This window comes from Heliangelus exortis, chromosome 2 (genome assembly GCF_036169615.1).
Source record: "Heliangelus exortis chromosome 2, bHelExo1.hap1, whole genome shotgun sequence".
Taxonomy (NCBI): Eukaryota; Metazoa; Chordata; class Aves; order Apodiformes; family Trochilidae; genus Heliangelus; species Heliangelus exortis.
The window spans coordinates 148,331,393-148,345,147 of record NC_092423.1 but is presented as its reverse complement, the minus strand read 5'-3'; the positions used below and the strand labels follow the sequence as shown (position 1 = coordinate 148,345,147).

Here is a 13,755-nt window from a genome sequence, read left to right as displayed (position 1 = left end):
CCAGTTTGCTAATTATGTCCCATGAGCTGGAACATATCATGTTTGGAGGGAAAACTAAAAAGAAAGAAAGAAAAAAAGTGTTGGAGAAAGCATGGAGAGATAATAAAAGGAAATTCTGTTTGTTAGGTTATGCACTCTCAGCACACCTCTTGTTAACCTGAGCAGATATGTCACTGAAAAGAGACAAAGGAACTTGCTCCCTCAGTAATTCTTGATTTCAGTTCATAGAAACAGCAAATAATATTGGGAAAAAAGCTGCTTGCTGTTGCTAAAGGCCTACTTAGTTTTCTAAATTTAAGGAAAGGCCCATAAAGCTTGTCCTTTCTTGGCTTTGGTTATTTTCTTGACCCAAGAGGAACAGCAGAAAAAGCAGATGAGCTCTTCCAGATCCAGCTGAACTGACTGTAAAAAACTTAACCCACTCGAGCTGTGTTGGGATTGTTTTCACAACTTTCTGACAAGATGAAGTTTGGTTTTGCTCCCAAGTCCACCTCTAACAAAATCTGTAGAGAAATATCTATCCACAAGTTTCTAAGGTCAACTGTATATATAGCTGCTGTGGAATAAGGAGCTTCAACAAAAAATGCATGCCAGAATCACTTCCCTGGATTCATCCTCAATTAGATAATCTAAAAGGAAACCCTCAAAAAAGTCAGGCAAATCTTCAACATTCCCTCTCTTGGGAAGTAGCCCAATGTAATTATCTAGTCTTTGCTCTTCACTTCCTCCATCATCTTCATAATGTTTTTGCTTCCCAAGTCATCTTTTATTTGAGATTCTAGTGCCAGCTTTAGTACTGGCCAGATTTGGTCCAAAAGCTGCATCTAATTAAATCTTCCTAGAGATAGAAAGTTTCCATCAAGCTTGTTGAAAAGAGAAGCCACAAGAATCCTTTCACCTGCTCTCTGCCCATTGGGAATGGGTTCACCAGAGGTTGCCCCCAGATAGTGTCACTGGCCCATGGCAGCTGGTTGTATAACACTGCTGCTAGATAATCCCAAATTAGATTTTCAGTATTTTCTTTCTGATTCAGTTGGTGTCTCTTCTTCCACTAGCAGGTGTCTGTCATTTTCGATCATTTGAACATTTTTATTATCCTTTTTTTTGTATTTTAATTAAAACTGAAAGTGTCCTGAAGACAAACAATTATGGGTTTGTGTATACTATTAGTATAATACCTAACAAGCAGCTGCCTGCAATCAGTCTTGGATCAATAGGCTTTATTGTAGCAAATTTCCAGATAAATGAAAAACAATAAATAAATAATGTTTTTCTTGGCATTGAGGAAACGTGGAATTTTGTTCCCTCTTCTCCCATCAGTGCTGTGCACATATGAAGGGTCTGTCAAAGACACTTTCTTGTCAAACTTCCCAGCTCCTGGTTTTATCTGGTTTTTTGCTGATGCCATGCATTGTGTGCTGCTGACTTCACCTTTGCTTGGAGTGGCTAAAATCCTGTCCTGAGGACTTACCATAGGACCATAAAATGGTTTGAGTTGGAAGGGACCTTAAGGATCTTCTAGTTCCAGCTCCTCTGACAGGGACAGGGACACCTCCCATGAGACCAGAGTCCTTTTTCCCTCAATTTAGAGGTTGCTTTCTCAGGTGGAGATGCCACATGGGAGTCACCAGTTAATTACTTGGATGGACTCTGCCTGGCTCTGGTTCTTTTGCTTGATCCTTTTTGAGTAAATCACTTTGACTTTATGTTTCCAGGGTGCCAACCTGTGATAATCCTCCTGGTTTTGTCTGAGTTAGTGCTGAAATAAATTTGCTGTGGACTGGACCATAAGGCTGAGTGTCCTTTGAGTGAAATGACAGACCATTTATGTCTTGATCCTTTGTAATGAAATTCAAAGGGTAATAGAAGGCGGCTGAGAAAAGCCTGTAAAGGAAAATAGGTTGTGTTTGCCTCCTAAAGTGCTGCTGTTGTCATTTTTGTGCTGCAGTGTCTTGCTGTTTTCTTGGTACAATGCTGACACTATTCAAGCTGGAGCTCTTCCATGGCTGGTGCCAGAAGCAGGGGTAGGGACAATGGGTTTTGTCCCATTCTGCCCCTCCAAGCTCAGCTCCTATTTTTCTCCTTCTCTCCTGCCACATTGGACCCTGCTCTTACAGAAACAGGACCCTTGTCTTTCCTCTCCATCCCCATCTCTATCAACTAACCACCTACCCTAACAAGGCTCAGTGAAACCCTTCCAGGTGAGTGGAGAAAAGCTGCCTCTGATTTTTGCCATCATTTGGGAACAAGGTTTTGGGCAGTAGCTGAAATATTGTGAATTTGGACAGTGCAGGGGCAGATATTAAGGAGAGCAGTCACTAAATGAGCATGGCCCTCAGCACCAGGCTGTGAACATTTTCCTGTACACTGAGCACTCCTCTGAAACCCTGCCAAAGGCCAGTAAAAAAAAAAAAAAAAGATTAAAAGATGGCTGCCAAAAAGATTTTAGTGGGAGTTAGTCATGTTTCTGATAAAAAGATGTCTGAGCACTCCAAAAAAAACCTGAGAAGGAGATGAGGATTAACAGGAGTGACTTTCCTCCAAAATGCATAAAAATATACTCTTGTTTTGCAACTGACATGCAAATTCAAATGCTTGTTCTGCATAGCAGCTACTAGGATTCAGTAAATCTGCCCATTTTCATACCTTCCACACATACAAAAGCAGGTAAATTCTTGAAAGAGAAAAGACACACTTTTCATTTCCAGCATCTTCTTACTTTCCACCTCTCCACACAGGACAGTGGCACCGTGCTAGGGGTTGCAAGAACTCAAACTGAATTGGGCTCTTGCCTCCATGTGAACCCAGGAAAAAGACTTCTCACAATATTTTTTTTTTTGCTCTAGATAAGTGTTAACCAGAATTGATTCTCCTTGCTTGCCTTTCCAGCAGGAACCTGCTCACAGCTGTGCAGCACATACATCCTTGGGAGGCAGAGACAACATGATCTTGGACCTCCTAGACAGTTGTGATGTATCTGGGAGCTCCTGCAAGCCTCCTGCTCCATTTACACACATCCTGGGTGCTTCACATGTTCAGCAAGGGAGCTGTGAGGAGGAGTTTTGTGCTTAGCATCAGGAACCAGGGGCGACGTGTAGCACAGTCAGCAATGGCAGCCAAAACACCGTGCCAGCAGCAGAGTTGTGCAGAGATGGAGACTGATGAAAATGTAATTCAGACAGCTAGGAAAGGGCAGGAACAGCTTTAGGAATGTGATGTGATGCTGTAGAAATACCAGCGAATCCTCTCCCCTGTGACAGTCTTAAAGGAACATTTATCCACTTGCTTTCCATGTACAGAGATGCCACCTGAAGCTGGTGATAGCACAGGCAGTGGGCTTGGAGGAGGATGGGGTTTGAGAGGTGTGGTGAGACTGAAGTCACTCAGTGGAATGGGTTTGAAAAGAAAATTACAGAGAGGGACAATTTATATCTCTTTTCATTGTTAGGCTCTTCTGGGGAGATTCCAATTGGGCTCGAGAAGAAAATTTTTCACCATGAGAATGATGAGACATTGTAATAATCTCCCAGGCGAAGTGGTGAATTCCTCCACAAAGGACAGTTTTAAGACTTGTCTTGGCAGAGTGCTGGGCCACTCAATTTAAACTGTATTTTTACCTGGAAAGGTTGGACTACATGATCCTTAAGGTCCCTTCCAACCTGGAATTCTGTGACTCTATGATTCACTCACATTGTCACAGAACCAACTATTTGCATGGTAGATAAAGCTGCCAAATCAAGAGAAGAAGAAGGAGAATAGAACAATCTTCAAGTCCAGGTTAGACTGGGCCTTGAATAACCTGTTCTAGTGGAAGTTATCCCTGCTCATGCAGAGGGGGTTGGAACTAGATGATCTTTAAAGTCCCTTTCAACCCAAACCATTCTATGATTCTATGGAATTGCCCCTTCTTTCCCTTATGTGGCATTTCTAAGAATTATGTAGGGTGAAATCACATGACAAAATGCAGCCCTCACAATCCACTGGAGTTTGCCCTGGAAGCTGATGATCTCCATGAGCAAAATACAAGAGGAACCCCACCTTCTAAGCCTGGTAGGAAGGCCATTCCTCCTAAATTTGATCTTCACCTTGGGGTAAAAATATGCTGTGCTACATAAAAACACATCAGTTATCAGAGAGCTAAACCTCATGCCCCTGGCTTATTTTCTTTTTCTTCATCTACCACAGACATCTCATTTAATTCTCTCACCCTGAGTACAGTAAAATCAAGTTGGAACTACAGCAGCCCTAGGTGGTCAGGTTCAGGATTGCTCAGAATGAATTTGGTGAAGTAATGAAGTCTTGAAGGAAAAATAAAGAAGAAGAAAACAGTAGGAGTTATGAACTCAGTACACTGTTACCAAGTCTCTTGTAGTTCTAGGAAACTAAATGGATTTTCTTAGTCTTCATGACTACAGAGACTTGAATGATTAAATTTATAAATGCTGAGAAGTGAACTAGCAAAATAGTTTCTGCTATTACATTTTCACTAATACTATTCATTTCTATCAGATTCCATAGCAGGAAGCTGATAGAAATGGTGATTTCCTTGCTCAGTTTCAGGTTCACCTAATTCAAAAGTAAACAACTTGATCAAGAGTGAAGACAGAAACACAGAGATTCTAGTTAATTTAAATAGAAATACACTTCAGCCTTTCCCTTTATGTTAATTTTCCCATGCTGTTTTTCCTCATGCTACATTGGTAGAGAGTAATCAAATTTACATAACTTGAAGAAAATGCTGAATGCATTTCTGTATTTGCCTGCGTTAGTGATGCGTGCAGAAAAGATTGAAAACATCCCACTTAAAAGCTGTATTTTTTATGGCACTTTCAAGCATGCCCACGTCTGAGGGAGAGGGAAGAGCAAGCAATGGTTAACTTGTGATTGCATTTCTTCCCCTGTCGTTTTGGGAAGCTCCTCTCATAAGATAACAGAGCTCAAATTACCAATCACTGCTGCGATCTTCTGTGTGAAAGATAATGCAAAGCTGTAATATCACTATTTCACTCCTCTAAAAGATTTAGAAGTCCCAGGCTGCTTGTTCTGTGCCTGCCTGAGGCCTTTCTACCTGTAATTGCTTTGGGCTTTTGCTCGGCGAGATACAGCTCTAAATCTCATGGAGTCTGCAAAGTTGGTCATTTTGGAAGGGTAGTTTGAGAAAGATCATCTTATCCCATTTATCTGTCTTCTTAACCTGGCTGTACATTGGAGGGAGGAAGCCAAACTGGCTGCTCTGTGCCATTTTTGCCCCAGAGAGCTTTGCAGTGCCATCGTGTCATTAAAAATGTGTCAGGCACAGGCAAACAGTGTAACTACAGCTGTATTCTGCACAGTGGCCCTCCACAGAAAATATTTTATTGATCTTTAATGCAGGCACTCCGGCCTCGTTATTCTACACGCAATAAAATGTGAATTTCTAAGCCTGGATGCTGGGGAGAATAGGATTTCCTCATAAAGTGTAGCCTGGCTGTTTATATGTCTATACATACTATAAAGCAGGAGATAAACATCCCTGCATTTGCATTTTGTGTGAAAGCCAGAGCCAAAATGTTACCCAAGGAGATGTTATAGTTTGCAGGAGGTGTGGGAGGTGTGTTGATTACTGCTTGAGCTGGTCATATCCCTGCTAGAGGTACAGGAGGCTTCTTGATATTGGAGAAGACAGAGCACCCTTCCTTGGTTAGTTACCTGAGTCAAGTAAGACCTCCAAAATGCTCTATTTTCATGGCTTTTAAAGGTTTCCTTGGAACAAACTTTAGTACCAAATGAGCTTTTGTGAGTGAGACATCTTTTACTTGTGCTCATATAGAGTTGGAGGCAACTGGTGAATTTGTTAGCTCTGCTGGGTATGTCAAAGGCAGGTTATTTTCTCATTTGGAATGCTTTTGAGCTATGAAAAATGGTGCTGTGTGATAGATCCTCTTGCCAGATTGGCTCCAAGACCTTGCAGGATGATCTAAAGTAAAGGAGAGATCTTTCAGTCTTGAGTGTCTTGCAACAAGGTGATGATGAGGACAGCTCTAACTGCTTGAATGATTCATAGGAATCAAGAAATAGTCAGAAAATTTTACTTCTGTGCTTTCTCATTCTCCACAAGTTGGTTTTCAGCCCAATTAGGAGACTCATCTTCCCCACTTTGATGGTACCAATAGCTCACATCCATCCTAAGATACTCCATTAGTATCCTCTTCTCATGTTTTCACAGGTAGTCAGAAATGAAAACCTCCTTTCCAGGACACAACTCCTGGTTGAAGTCAGAGAGGATGGAGATGATGTAGAAATGGGTTCACATTGTCTCATGTCAGTCACTGAGGTCAATTAAATCTCCCTCTCAGCCTCCTTCATGCCAAAGTTAAAGGTAAAAATGTGTGAATGTCTCCCTCAGCCCTTCATCCTTCTGTGCCTGTGTCATTATTCACTTGATAGACAGCCTGTAAATCCAGCTCCAATAAGTCTTCATTCTTTACTTAAACTTTTACAGTTATTTTTGGAGAGACTGTAAGAGGATTGTCTCATTGCAGCTGACATTGGACAACTTATTTGACTTCTAGCTAATCTGAACTGGAGGGAGTGGATCTGTGTTTCTCCCCCTCTGTTTTATAATTCCTCTCTGAAACTTCAGATTTTGATGAGGTGTGGAAGGGAAATTTTCCTTGGAAATCATTGAACCATTCACTGGTGTTAATAGCTCTTTCTCATCCATCTTCAGGCAACATTTTTTGGCCTGAATTTCTGAGAAGGGAACAATCTTGTACTGAGCAGTCAGAAATGGCATCATTATAGTTATGGAGACATAAAATGCAGCCACAGGACTGAGACACCACCAGCAGATATCTCACTGCTCCAGGAGATTCCCTGACTCTGAAGATGAACCTTGAAGTCTGGTTGATGTTATTTTGGGTGGAGTTCATTTTAGATTTCGGCTCCTGGTTGGATTAAAGACCACATGGGTCCCTTGCTTGGTGTTTTTATGTGACATGGGTTGTAAAACTTTGTGATGTTGCTGTGTACAAGGAGAAGAAATGGCTTGTGTTTGTTTTCCTCTTCTTTCCCCTCTACTATAAAAATGGGGAGTGCAGGCAAAGGGCTGGGAGGGGTCATCTTTGGAGGGGTCTCAGATGTGCAGCTTCTGATGCAAAGATTTTACTACTGGAAAAGTACAGATACTGGCAGAAATTGTCACCGTGCAGATAAAACCTTCTTAATTTTTTTCTCCTTTTCTCTATCAGCAGCTCCATATAGCATCTCCCCGTTGGTAAAATAAATCTGATTTAAAAATATAGTTGTAAGCAGCAATGATTTTAAATGTTGTGCCTGGATGTAATTTTTCAGATATGATGAATAACAGCATATTATGACCCTCAGTCCTAAGAATTTAATTTTAAAAGAGCTACTGAGTGTATCAGATATACTCAACATTTTCTCTCCTATCATTTTTTTCACAGGCAGAGTTTGGTTTATGGATATGTCTTGACAAAAATCTGCCACGGGCAAATTTCAACAAAAGAACAACTTCAAATACATCCAATTAACAATTTATGAAAGGAAATCCAACAGAAAATTACACTGAGATTCACAGGGCATAAAATTTGGCACTAAATCAAATTTAATGTGCAAATGCCTGTATAGGGAGTTATGGCCCCTTGCAGTGCATTGTTGAAAGAAACTTTATCTATGGAGGCTCAGTGAGTGCTCTCCATCAAATCTTTTCTTACTTTAAATAAAATATTTTGTCAGACATGGCAATGAGCACCACTCAAGAGGAAAAAAAAAAAAAACAGATAAACCAAGTTATATGCAGTTTCCAATTAGAAGTATTAAAAGTAATTTGATTTCTTCACACGTTCAAGCCCAGGATTTGTTCACTTTACTATAGAAATGAGAGGCACTGTACCATCAACAAACACAAAATCACTTTTAACTTCTTAGTACAGCCAACTACCACACATATCCTGATGTATGGTCATGGTGACTATATTTAAATTTGCCATGGAACACGTTTTATGTCAGAAAGGAAATTTCAGTCTGTCTGCACCCCATTTTTTCCCTGATTTATTTGCTCATTCAGCAGATGTGGTTGGATTTTCTCGAAAGACTTTGAGGATCCAAACTCATGTAATTGCCTTCAGCAGCTCTGAAATTAATTTAGGCCACTACTTTGTTTAGAGAAAAAACATCTGTGTCTAGACCATTATCTATTTAAACACATGAAGAGCCAGCTTTTGTAAGAGATGTCTGAGCAGCATCACTTGCATTGCACTGTCTGGATTGCTTGGGAGGGTTGTGTTTTTTAAAAATACCAGGACTGACAGGTGGAGATGACAACTAGAGCTGACAAAGTCCAAGATCAACCATATAAATGATACAACTCTGATGTTACATGGGCTAATACAAGGGTTGGTTGCTGCACTGCTGCCTCTCCTGTAAATCTTGTGCTCCCAAACAGAGCACAAAACATCCAACAACTTGTGATTTTTTCTTAATCTTTCACTGAAATACACGTCTGCAGGGGAAAAAATGGCTTTCAGTGTCCATCCATGGCAGAGTCCCTGCTGTGGCCATAGTACAAGAATTTAATTAGGTCACTGCTTCTTCAGAGGGAAGACACTTGGGCTCTCCCAACCTACCTGGTGTTAGCCCACTGGTGATGATGAGAGGACACCTCTGTCACTGTTAATGAAGCATTAGAAACCCCAAAGGCTTTTTCCTTGAGTCCATTAGTATAAGATTTTGGCAGTGGAACAGTCTACCAAATAGGTTAGTGTCCAAGGCACATAATAATTAGTGAATAAAACACCCCCAGGGTGTCTTAATCCTATTAAAATGGGTCTTTTTAAGTGTGAATGAATCTTTAGCCTAATGTTAAATTACGATTTCCTTCCTGTAACACACCCTTTCTCTGTAGATAGCAGAACTCAGGCAAGCAGAAGGTGAAACAAAGCAAGACATTAATGACAAAAATTTTTATCTTCTGTTTATATTTTTGAAAGGTACTTGACTGTTTACTGTCAATTTTTCTGTATGTCTCCACTTCTTCCATCACCTCACTTCCTTCATCACATTATACTCTATTGTCTGTGACTAGATGATGATGATAACAAAAATGAATTACTTTCATTAGGCAAAGTTTAGATGGAGGCAACTGCAAAATTTCCATAGTTTCTAAATGCAGAAATTATACACCTTTTTAAAGCCGAGTTAAAGAATTAAATGAGAGTTTCCAGATGCCTGATATTTTTCAAAATCAAGCCAGCTCTTGTGTCTAAATGCAACTGTAAGAATTAAATATCACCTTCCATGCCTCCTTCACAGTTCTTCCAAGGCAAACAAGCAAGGAATAAAAGACATTGCAAATGACTTCTTTTCCTCACTCTTTCTATGCACTGGAACAGTTTGTCCAAGGAATTTGTGGCTGCCCCATCCCTGGAAGTGTTCAAGGCCAGGTTGGATGGGGCCTGGAGCATCCTGGTCTAGTGGGAGGTGTCCCTGCCCATGCAGGGGGGTTGGAACTGGATGATCTTTAAGGTCCCTTCCAAGCCAAACCATTCTGTGATTAAGTTGGATCATAAAGTCTTCAAGGCAAAAACATAGGCTTCATATCTTCTTGAGAAAGTATCTAAGTCCAGAAGAATCTGTAGGAAGATCAATAGGGTAAATTTTACAGATACACATAAATGTTCTGTCAGAACTGTTGGAAAACTTCAGTTTCCTGAACTTCAGTTCAGGAAGGATATTCAGCTCAGGAAGTCTATTGAGGTCCTGGAGCAGGTCCAAAGGAGGGCAGCTAGGCTGGTGAAGGGATCCAGCACAAGTCCTGTGAGGAAGGGCTGAGGGAGCTGGGGGTGTTGAGGCTGGAGAAGAGGAGGCTCAGGGGAGACCTCATCACTCTCTACAACTCCCTGAAAGGAGGTTGGAGCCAGGGGGGGTTGGGCTCTTTTCCCAGGCAACTCTCAGCAAGACAAGAGGGCACAAGAGGTCTCAAGTTGTGCCAGGGGAGGTTTAGGTTGGACATTAGAAAGAATTTCTTTACTGAGAGGGTGATCAGACATTGGAATGGGCTGCCCAGGGAAGGGGTGGATTCTCCATCCCTGGAGATATTTAAGAAGAGCCTGGATGTGGCACTCAGTGCCATGGGCTGGGAACTGCAGTGGGAGTGGATCAAGGGTTGGACTTGATGATCTCTGAGGTCCCTTCCAACCCAGCTTATTCTATGATTCTATGATTCTATGAAAACAGGAGCTGTTTGGTGACACTCAGGAGTTCTGGCTTAAGGTTATAACATTTCCTTCAAGACTTGATACCATGGAACTTACTCTTGTCCTCTTCACCTTTTTGCCACAGTTCAAACTAATATTACTGTTCTCTTTTCCCCTAAGAAGATGACATAAAGCTAAGCAACATTTACTCTTCCTTTCCTTTCTTTCCTTTCTCCTACCCCAGCAGGGCCCAAGGGCCCCCTTTTCTGACCTAGCTGATGATGAGAAGATCTTTAATGGAGGAGATGGAACATGGCAGAACCAGAGCCAGGATCAAGCCTTGCTCTCAGAAATCACAGAAGAGGATCTGGAAGCCATTCGTCAGCGGGAAGAGGCCATCCAGCAGATTGAGGTCAGTAACTTTCTTCTGTCATGGGGATGTGAGCTGGAAGGGCAGATTCCTTGTGTTGTCCATTTCTCAACATGATGAAGAGAATGCTGATTTACATGGCTGCCTGTAGAGTATCACTAAATCTGTGAGAGATTTTCAGGTGTTTCTAAAATTGGAGGTTGGTGGCAGAAGGAAGAATTAGAAATCCATATGACCTGTAATGAAAATGACAAGAATTAATGATGTTTATAGGCTAATATTGTTTATTTTTTCTGTTTGTCTTCCATAACAGAGTCTCTAGCCAGGTGGTTCTGCTAGATCATGGTTCTACAGCAAAACAACTTTCTTTTTGCATGCAAAATGAAAAGTGGGATTTTTCATAGAAAATATTCAGCTTTACCATTAGAAAGAATAAAAGGTAGATGAAAGGAAATGACAAGTTTTTCAAATAATTGAGTATTTTTGCTTTACCAAGGTATTTGGATGTTCTTAATGTAGTTAAAAGACACACTATTTTTATTCACCTTTTTTTTTAGAACTATAAAGAAAACATGAAAAAAATTAATAGATAGAGTTCTATGCATCCCACATTTTTCTTTTTATACTCCTCTTTTTATGCTTTTGGGAAACTCTTGTTATTTAAATTTAAGACATGATTTCTTAAAACCAGATGTTTTATATCCTCCTAATTTGTATGCTTTTATAGGCCTAAACTCAAGATGAACCAAAAATAAAAGAAGGTTTCAGAATAGTCAGAACATTTAATTAAGTTCTATACTTTGTCCTTTAACTGGACTGAGCTAATTTTCTCAGAATAGATTTTAGTTATGGTATAGCAGGAATTGTGATTGAGTTAAATGTGCAAAAAGGGGACAAATGTTCCTGCTGAAAGTTGGTGCTTTGAGGGCTTCACCTGTGCCAACATCATTCAACACTGTAAGGAAGAGACTTTGGGAGTTTTATGACTGAGTTGAGATTCATGTATTTCTAATTTCTGTTTTGTTTTGCTGAATAGAGATGATAGAGCTTTGTGGACTTGTGTGCACTCCTAGGGATTAAATTGTTAAAAAATTCTCTCACATTGAGTATCCTTGGGCATGAATTATCTTTTCCTACTTGAGTCATCTCCTTGCATCCACCAGGACAAACTCTAGGGAACTTTGTTGCGTGTTTTGGGATGTTCCTGCACTCTGATGTTTAAGAAGTATGGATACAAAGGTATTTCTGAAATGGTGCTTTGGACACAAAGGATATTCCTGTGATCCTCTTTTTTGAAATACAGGCACTGCCTTTTTCTTTGTGTTGCTCCCTGTCCTCCCAAGATTTCCTTGGTAGATCCTGTGTGCTTTTCTGTCTGATATGAATTTACCTCTGAATAATTTATTCAACTTAATGCAGTTAATGACTTCTTCAACTTAAGCTATTAATATTCAGTCTTCTGCTGGGAATGTGTGCACTTTCTTTTAATCTGTTTTTTTCCCCATATCCATCCTAACTGAATTCATTTTGCTTTGCTATCTAAGATCAATGTTCAAGTCCAAGGAGGACTGCATTCCACAAGCATTTTTTCAAATGTAATTTAAACATTTCTTCTCAGGAGGAAAAACATTTAGGACCAATAGCATTTTATATAACATCTCTTTTGAAAGAAATATAATGAAAATACAGTGGGTTTTTGGACTCTCTCGTTGTACCTCTCCCTAGCTGTGTTTGAGTAAACAGATGGTGCTTTTAAACCATTTTCACTAGGTTTTGTTTTTCTCTTTCTTGACCCACCTGAACATATTTCCTGTGAAAGGACTCATCTTGCACATTAAAACTTCCCTGATTTCATTAGAAGTTGTGGGTACACAGAGGAAGGACTCTGAGCTCACAGTTACCCTTATAACTTTTTTCCAATATGCTTTAACAACCAGTAGGTAACCAGAGAGATTAAAAGATAACATTCCTAGCTGTCAAACACAGATAAATAAACTAAACTTACTGCTGAACTGATGTATAAAAAACCACAATTAATGTATAAAATTTGTTCTTCTCTGGGGACCAGAATGAAGCACAGGGCTGTTCAAAACATATCAAATAATCACAGAATTTTTCTCGTTGGAAAAGATCTCTAAGATCATTGAGTCCAACCACAACCTAACTCTAACAACCATTAACCTAATTCTATCAAGTCTGGTGCTAGTGCACACATCTACACAACTTGCAAACACCTCCAGGGATGGTGATTCAACAACCTCCCCAGGAAGGCATTTCCACCACTTTCACAAAGAATTTTCTTGTAATATCTAATCTAAACCTTCTCTGATGCAACCTGAGTGCATTTCCTCTTGCCCAATCTTATGCAAGATTTTTCTGGGTTTTTTTTCTTTCTGCATATCTAGCACCAAAACCACGGAGATCTGAAAGAGCAAAAAAGAGCTCAAAGAGCATTGTGAAAACACCATAGTCTCCGGGCCATGCTGGTGAGCAAACAACTTTGGAGAAGCTCATGGTGCTGGTACCAGTACTGGTACCTTTGTTTTTTAAGAGACATTAAATTTATCCTTTTTTTAAGAAGAGATATAAAACCTTTTTCATCATTAAAGAAATGAGGAAATAAATTCTCTTCCCGTCTTCTGTCCTGTAAAACAGATAAAATTGTGCCCATAATAGACATCTTCTTAATGTTCCAATGACTCTTTCCCAGTTTAGTGTTCTCCACATCTTCAGAATATCTTCAAAGGTTCAGGTTAATGGGACATTGTTCTCTATCATGAACATCCCTTGAGGCACTTTTCAACATTCACAGTTTCCACCTAGAAAGATAACAGCCGTGTCAAAAGTTCAGCTGGCTGTTCATTTTATTTAAATGTTCTTCTTTTGCTATTGCTTGCAGATTAAAAATAGAGAAGTCTTCAAGGGAGATGTCTTGCCAAAAACTTACATTTTGGATAAAGATCTTTATTGCTTAGAAATGTCAAAATCTGGTAGGACAGAGCCGCCTTGACACAAGTGTTATTTCTTAAAATATTGCTTTGAACTGTTACATAAAACCTATTTTAACTTGAACTGTATTGGCAGTGAATAATAGATGCCATAACAACTTTATATATAGCACTGTAAAATGTGCCATCAGAAATACATGAGCTGAACCATAATGTGCATTGTCAGTGCTCAGTGCTGGCA

General features: G+C 40.0%; 1 protein-coding gene across 2 annotated transcripts in view; it reads left to right on the top strand.

The window, feature by feature from the left end:
* TSNARE1 (t-SNARE domain containing 1) overlaps positions 1-13,755 on the top strand; it is a 519,764-nt gene that overhangs the window by 266,361 nt on the left and 239,648 nt on the right. For both annotated transcript variants that reach the window (XM_071738512.1, XM_071738513.1), the window contains one exon: positions 10,441-10,608. In XM_071738512.1, the coding sequence (XP_071594613.1) occupies positions 10,441-10,608 (168 nt within the window). The remainder of the gene's footprint in view (positions 1-10,440; positions 10,609-13,755) is intronic.